This window comes from Coregonus clupeaformis, chromosome 30 (genome assembly GCF_020615455.1).
Source record: "Coregonus clupeaformis isolate EN_2021a chromosome 30, ASM2061545v1, whole genome shotgun sequence".
NCBI classification, from domain to species: domain Eukaryota; kingdom Metazoa; phylum Chordata; class Actinopteri; order Salmoniformes; family Salmonidae; genus Coregonus; species Coregonus clupeaformis.
In genome coordinates, this window is record NC_059221.1 from 12659718 (window position 1) to 12667607 (window position 7890).

The window sequence follows — 7890 nt, forward strand, 5'->3', positions numbered from 1 at the left end:
TTAAAACAGTCAGCCGTGAGGTCACTGAGGAGAACCAACAGTGATAGGGGGATTGTTTGAAAGGTATGTGCACTGGCCAGCAGACCACGATTTCTACTAGCCCGGGTAACATTCAGGTCCTAAATCTGTGGCATGCGATGTTTGTAAAGGCAAAATGTCACTGCTGTGTCATGGCACATTGTCTACTAGCCCAGTCTGAAAAGTATTAGCCTCGGGCTAGCTTAATTTCCATCCATACTGACATGTATAACTGACTTCACAGGTCATTTGATTAGTCATGTACAACAGATGCACTCATGGAACAAAACCATTTGTGTTTTGTATGGGAAAACATTGAGCCCACAAGTCCTTGTTAAGCTGGCTAGCCAGCTGGTTAACGTTAGCTCACCGCTTGTGTAGTCACACTTTTCCACATGGTGACATGCTAGCTAATGTTAGCCTACCACAGTAGGGATATTTAGCTAATGTTTAGCTAACTAGTTTGTGTAGTCAGACTTTTCCCCAGAACCCACGGGTGGTGACATGCAAGCTAGTCCACCAGGGCAGAGATATGTAATGTCAGCTAGTTAGCGCTAATCACTAACATTAGGCACATTCGCATGTCACCCACCACCTGACTACACCATGGTGAGAAACGGTGCAACGTTAACTAGCTAACGTTAGCTAATGTAGCCAACTAGCCAACCAAGGTGCGTAACCAGCTAGCTCACCAGGTGAAATTTAGCTAGCTATATCCCTGCCCTGGTAGGCTAACATTAGCTAGCATGTCACCACGTGAAAAAGTATGACTACAAACCGTGAGCTAACATTAACTAACTGGCTAGCTCATAAATGACTTGTCAATAATAAAAGGTCACAACAGTCATTATGCAAGCCTATGCTGGTTTTCCTTTTACTTGTAAGGAAGGTAGCATGCGTTGTACACGTAACTACAGTCGATGGTTATCTAGCTAATTTTCAAAAGCATCTAGCTAACCACAGATCTTTGGCCTAACCAAAATAGCTTGTTAGCAACTAGCAAACAGGGCTTATTTTATCACACAGCTCCAGCGACGCCTGTCACTTACAGAGGTCAGAAAATGATCAAATGCACGTGTGCTTATCGGAGTACTGGTTACAATCCGATACATAGCACAGAACCATCCTTGCTTCTGATCGATGGAGAGACCTAAGGTTAGCTAGTTAGCTACGAAGGCCAGGGTAATTAAAAACAATTATAGTAATTAAAAAATGCTAAGGTAACTATCTAGGTAATTTGAAAATTGCTAAACAAGAATACACAAGTGAAATAAACTATATCAATTATTTACACGATAAACTAAAAAGGCTATAATATCTACTTGCTAGGTTCCTTGCTACTTGTTGATGAGAGTTTGCATGGAGAAATGTGGAGATTTTTCCCACCCTGTGCCTTGAGTGTTTATGTCAAAGCTTGCGAGTATGACAGCCACATTAGCGGCTAATTAGCATTTCATTTTTGGGGGGGGGTAATTACAGGTGAATATATTGATAAAAGTTACCTTGTCCGAGAGAGATTTGCGCGGTTATCAAAATGCCACGCCAGGGTAAGCCTACACAAAAGACAGACCTTATATGAAGTAGTTCTAAAATCCCCTATGGAAAAATTAATGATGGAAAAACGGACAAAAGGAACACCTATGTGAGAATGCTGTTCATTGACTACACAACACAATAGTGCCCACAAAGCTCATCACTAAGCTAAGGACCCTGGCACTAAACACCTCCCTCTGCAACTGGATCCTGGACTTCCTAACGGGCCACCCGCAGGTGGTAAGGGTAGGCAACAACACATCTGCCACGCTGATCCTCAACACGTGGGCTCCTCAGGGATGCGTGCTTAGTCCCCTCCTGTACTCCCTGTTCACCCACGACTGCGTAGCCAAGCACGACTCCAACACCATCATTAAGTTTGCTGATGACACAACAGTGGTAGGCCTGAACACCGACAACAATGAGACAGCCTATAGGGAGGAGGTCAGAAACCTGGCAGTGTGGTGGTGCCAGGACAACAACCTCTCCCTCAACGTGAGCAAGACAAAGGAGCTGATCGTGGACTTCAGGAAGAGGAGGGCCGAACATACCCCCATTCACATCGACGGGGTTGTAGTGGAGTGGGTCGAGAGTTTCAAGTTCCTTGGTGTCCACATCAGCAACAAACTATCATGGTCCAAACACACCACGACAGTCGTGAAAAGGGCACAACAACACCTTTTCCCCCTCAGGAGACTGAAAAGATTTGGCATGGGTCCTCAGATCCTCAAAAAGTTCTACAGCTGCACCATCGAGAGCATCCTGACCGGTTGCATCACCACCTGGTATGGCAACTGCTCAGCATCCAACTGTAAGGTGCATGGCCCAGTACATCACTGGGGCCAAGCTTTCTGCCATATAGGACCTATATACTAGGAACTGTCAGAGGAAGGCCCAAACAATTGTCAAAAACTCCAGCCACCCAAGTCATGGCAAGCGGTACTGGAGTGCCAAGTCTAGGTCCAAAAGGCTCCTTAACAGCTTCTACCCCCAAGCCATAAGATTGCTGAACAATTAATAAAATGGCCACCCGGACTATTTACATAGGACCCCCCCACCCCCCTCTTTTGTTTTTACACTGCTGCTACTCGCTGTTTATTATCAATGCCTAGTCACTCTACCCCTACCTACATGTACAAATTACCTAGACTAACCTGTACCCCCGCACATTGACTTGGTACTGGTACCCCCTGTGTATAGCCTCGTTATTGTTTTATTGTGTTATTTTATTTTTTACTTTAGTTGATTTAGTAAATATTCTCTTAAATATTTTCTATTTCTTGAAATGCATTGTTGGTTAAGGGCTCGTAAGTAAGAATTTCACAAGGTCTACACCTGTGTAGAAATGTGACAAATACAATTTGATTTGAACTATTTCCGGGTTTTATGGGTATTATGACTCATACTGTGGTAATCAATGCTAACCGCACAACCATACTTTTATGTGAAGTAAATTGAGTACATAGTATGCTTATTGGGTATGCCAAAAGTTCCCGGATGTCATACTACATTCGCTAAAATACGAAGTATACAAGCAGTGGACACTATTTCCGTATTTTTTAGGGCCGATAATGCAATTCTTCAGAAAATGGGCGTGGCTTCACAACGTTTTCAGATTAGAAGAAAATGGCGGAAAATATGCAGCTGAAGTCCGACGAGAGCGGATACAATTTCATTACTTTAATTTTGACAAATGTTAAGCAATGTAATAAAGTCATGACCTTTCAAATAAGTTACACGTTATGTTGGCTGACAATTTGTTAGTTACGCTATCCTTACGAACCGCATATCATTACAGCAGTATGTACCGGTATGTTAGCTAGCTACCTAACGTTAGTTGGCTACTAATACATCGAATTTGCCAGTATGTTAACTATACGCTATCTAACTACCAAACGTTTATTTACTTGATTATTCACGTCATTCTTAGTTTAGCTAAATGCGTTCTCAATGGACATTGTTAATTCGGGTGCGTTGGTAAATTCGCTCTGGCTATCTACTCCCGATTTCACAGCACTCTCGTCTTGAATTTACGAACGCTCAACACCCGTTGAATATGGCTGGTGTCAGTAAAGGTCGGCAAAAAAAAAGCGTAATTAAATTGTCGCCAACAGCACAGTTAGTCCCCAACGCTCTGAATAACATGAAAACAGCCTAACCAGCTATGCTAGAACGAGTACAATGGTCAGAGTGAGGTGTTCTCTCATTTGTGTCTGGAAGTAGCTAGCCAACTTTAGACAGTTAGCTTGGGTGCTTGACTGCAGTTATGAGGTCAGAACGCTCGGATCAACCCTACTCCTCCGCCAGAGCGCGCTCTGAATTTACGAACGAAGTTGTGAAATGTCTAGCTAGTAATTTGTTACGCTAGCAAGTGGTTGCATAGCAACAGCATCAACTTCCGGTAGACAGGCGAAGCGCTAGTATGCTCAACTGAAAGGATACCGTTCGTTTACAGTATACTAAAATTATCTTATTGTATATAGTCATTAAGTATGTTAGTATGGGTATTCGAACACAGCTAAGATAAAAAAAAAAAAAAGCAAGGCACTTAACCCTAATTGTTCCAGGGGCGCTGTACTTAACCCTATTGCCCCAGGGGGCTGTACAATGGCGACCCTGGCAGTGACCCCACTCCCTGTGGGTGTTTCAGAGGAAGTTGGGATATGCAAAAATACAGATTTCAAGTACACACTTTTGTGTAACAGTAAAAATACAAGCACACCTCAAATTATTATATTATTATTATTATTATTATTATTATTATTATTATTATTATTCCCTCTGTAGCTACTCCAATCCAACATGGCTAGAAGGAATCCTGTTTTTGTCAAATTAACGTCAGACTTTACTTTTCGTAGCAGGGTAGGATAATTTACGCAGCAGGTTAGAATAATTAACGTAGCACGTTAGGATAATTAGGTTAACGTTAGAAAAAGGGTTAGGGTTAGCTAAAATTTAAAACGTTTCTACTTTTAACGTTAATTTGACAAAAGCTGGATCCTAGCCATGACCCTAGAGGCGGGACTCACCTTTCAATCACTTCCGGTTAAGCGCATGCTTCCTCTTAGGTTTAGCTAGCTAGCTAGCTAACTAACACTCCTTAAACATAATCTAAGAAAACGTTAGGAGTTCATAGCTAGAACACTTTACTTCCATTATTTATATTTTTCATCATCTGAACGTGTGACGGTCGAAGAAAACATGAATATTCGCAACGCAAGGGTAAGTGGGCAACACTGTCGACCATGCAACACTGTGCTAGCTTGCCATCTAAGCTAGCTAGCTAGCCACCCATCGCTAATAATAACAATCCAAGGGTTTGTGATAACTCCACGTTTGCTTGTCAAGTCAAACTGTGAGCCTGCTAGCCTATTTAGCTAGCTACTATGGAACTAGATTGCTTCTATGGTAACTAGCAACAAAGTAAACAAGAGAAGTGCCACTTGAAGTGTAGCTTGCTATAGTCAATAGTGATATTTTGATTTAATCTTTCCCCAGTCCAGACATGACATCTCTTCCTGTTGTCCCTTTTCTGAAGTGTAGTAGGTAACTAACGTTAGTGCCATTGTTTCAGTCAGTGTCCAGACCATTGATATGACATTTCTTGTTCTGTTTCCTCAGCCGGAGGACCTTATGAACATGCAGCACTGCAACCTGCTGTGTCTCCCAGAGAACTACCAGATGAAATACTACTTCTACCATGGACTGTCCTGGCCACAGGTTATCATGGCTTCTTCTTCAGCAGACATTTCCATCACCACTTGACTCAAGTGTTTGTTCTGGCATTTAATCAGTCACACATTTAATCTAACTCATCAAAAGGAATGACAAGTGTTAGATGTAGGCCTAGTTGTTACTAGATGTCTGTGTAACTCAGTGTATCTATCTCTAACATCACCTCCTCTTTGTTCATCTTTCAGCTCTCCTACATCGCAGAGGATGAGAATGGCAAAATAGTGGGATATGTTTTGGCCAAGATGTGAGTATACCTGAACTACAGATCTTATCTCATGCCATTGTTTGTCAGTGTCTATCAAGCCCTCACTCTTAATGTGGTATGCAGGGAGGAGGATCCAGATGATGTCCCCCATGGTCACATCACATCCCTGGTGAGTCTTGGTTCTGTACTGTTCATTGTAGTACTTTATTGAATCAATATGGGAGAGGCAGTAGACTATGGAGGAGCTTGCAGAAGAAGGGGGTGACCTATCATCTGCAGGTTGTTGAGTAACAGGAAGGATTATTAGCAACTGTTTGGATTGTCTCTGTCTCTCAGGCTGTCAAGCGCTCTCACAGGCGTTTGGGTCTAGCTCAGAAGCTGATGGACCAAGCCAGCCGAGCTATGATTGAAAACTTCAACGCCAAATATGTCTCACTTCATGTCCGGAAAAGGTAGTGCAGTGTGCTGGATGTCTGTGTTGGACTTCAATGAGATTGTTCTATTTCTAGTCATTTTTATATGGCTCCTAGATAAGAATTTCCAGATTAGTTGTTGTGAATACATAATCACTCTTCTGTTCTCTAGAAGTACAGACAAAATATAATTTGAATACAGAGAGACACTGTTCGTTTTAGATCATTCTTAATGTGAATTGTTTTGTCCTTTTGAATGGTATCTGTATTTGTCTGTTCACAAATAACTTGAATTGCATCCATCTAATTTTCTCCTACTGCAGTAACCGAGCGGCCTTGCACCTGTACTCAAACACACTGAAATTCCAGTAAGATCTCCTTCTATCCTTGTGAAAACAAACCCTCTTAAAGCAAATGCTTATGTCGATGTTGCATGTCAGCCTCCTATTCAAAGGGATGTTTATTCAGGAACTGTGGAGTCCTATTTGCTAATGATATTCTTTGCAGCCGAATTCAAATTCATTTATTTTTGCCCTTATTTAACCAGGTATTGTTTGCAGTGATACAATCACAAACAATGTATCATGTGTTGTTGGTCCTATTCCCCAATCACTCACATATTAATCATTTCCTTTCTCTTTCATAGGATTAGCGAAATAGAGCCCAAGTATTATGCAGATGGGGAGGATGCCTATGCCATGAAGAGAGACCTAGCCCACATGGCTGATGAGGTGATTTTCTACTCTTTCCATTTATCCAGCAGCCACCTTCGACTCACCCAGTGTTTTGCATACAGTTCCTTTGATCCGATTCTTTACCCTTTTCCCTAAGGGTGCATCCTACACTCACCCCTCATGAATTTAAAAGGAATAGACTGGTGTGAGCAGTATGGTGCAAACTCCCTTCCGCCATACTTTCTTTTAAATGCGTGAACTGGAGTGAACAGGTGCACACTTCTGGATGAAGGGTAGAGATTCGGAACGCAGACTTAAGACACTCTTTACCTGAGGGTTAAGGTCGACCTTTCCTTTTTGTCAGCTGAATTTTGACCGTTTGTGTCTGTTGTTTCTGTCTATGGGTCCCACAGTTGAGGAAGCCAGGAATGAAGGCACTGGGTCAGGAGGCACCTACCACTACGACCACACCCGGTGACCAGGAGAAAGAGGGCGAGGGGGACAGCGGAGGAGAGAACAAAGACCTCAGTGAAGTTAGTGAGGCCACAGAGAGCACAGACGTCAAAGATTCATCCTCCGATTCACAATGACTCAGCCATCTTTAGTAGCCATTTTTAAATTTGCCATCAAAGTTACTTACTACACTTTTTATCTCACAGAAAGGGAAAAATTATACCCAGTGGTCGGTCAGCTTCTCCATTCACCTGTTACTTTTACAGCGTACACAGTAAAATATATTTTTTCCAGAATTCTCTTCTCGACATTAGTGACACAATATGACTGAGAATTTTGGTTGAAATAAATGCTTTTGCAACTGGAATGAAAAGTTGATGTTGAGCTCAAATTCACAACTGTTTCCATAAAGGTTGTATTGGGCTTGATGTTGTCTCTACTACTGATTTCAACCCCCCCACTAACCTATGAAATCAACACATTTTGAAAACATAAACTCTGTTTTTGGGTGTGACTTAATCAGGTCTGTTAAGTATTCTTCAAAATGCTCAAAATAAAAGTTTCAAGTAATACTTTTTGTAGTGGCATTCTTTTTTTCTAGATTTGAAATTGCAACTATTCAAGGTTGAAATTCTAATAATGACCACTATGTAGCACTATTGTACATAGAATTAATACAACGTTTAGAGTAGTGAGACTTTACAACTAGTAGTAAGACTAGGGTCATATTCAGACCAGGGTTTCAGTTAGCCGGCAATTGCTGGCTTTTGGCCGATTAAAAAAGATAAAATTAGGCAGTATGCATTTTGAAAACATACTTAATTGTTTGAAACCTGAATATTTATTTCATATTATGAGG

General features: G+C 41.6%; 1 protein-coding gene across 2 annotated transcripts; it reads left to right on the plus strand.

Annotated features, from left to right (window-relative positions):
- Positions 1–4571: 4571 nt before the first annotated feature.
- Positions 4572–7603, plus strand: LOC121546754 (N-alpha-acetyltransferase 10-like). 2 transcript variants are annotated; one of them, XM_041857993.2, is made up of 8 exons: positions 4572–4773; positions 5173–5271; positions 5472–5530; positions 5615–5660; positions 5828–5943; positions 6225–6272; positions 6551–6635; positions 6983–7603. In XM_041857993.2, exons 1-8 carry the CDS (start codon positions 4753–4755, stop codon positions 7166–7168), a joined length of 660 nt encoding a protein of 219 aa, XP_041713927.1. In that variant the 5' UTR covers positions 4572–4752; the 3' UTR covers positions 7169–7603. The 2 variants fall into 2 exon arrangements, with proteins under 2 accessions (XP_041713927.1, XP_041713928.1); XM_041857994.2 differs by having other exon boundaries at positions 6228–6272.
- The last annotated feature ends 287 nt before the right edge of the window (positions 7604–7890 follow it).

Coding starts and splice junctions, on each gene's coding strand:
- LOC121546754 (XM_041857993.2), top strand. CDS start 4,753: ATGAATATTCGCAACGCAAGG. Junction 4,774..5,172: donor TGAATATTCGCAACGCAAGG/GTAAGTGGGCAA, acceptor CTGTTTCCTCAG/CCGGAGGACCTTATGAACAT. Junction 5,531..5,614: donor GGATATGTTTTGGCCAAGAT/GTGAGTATACCT, acceptor TGTGGTATGCAG/GGAGGAGGATCCAGATGATG.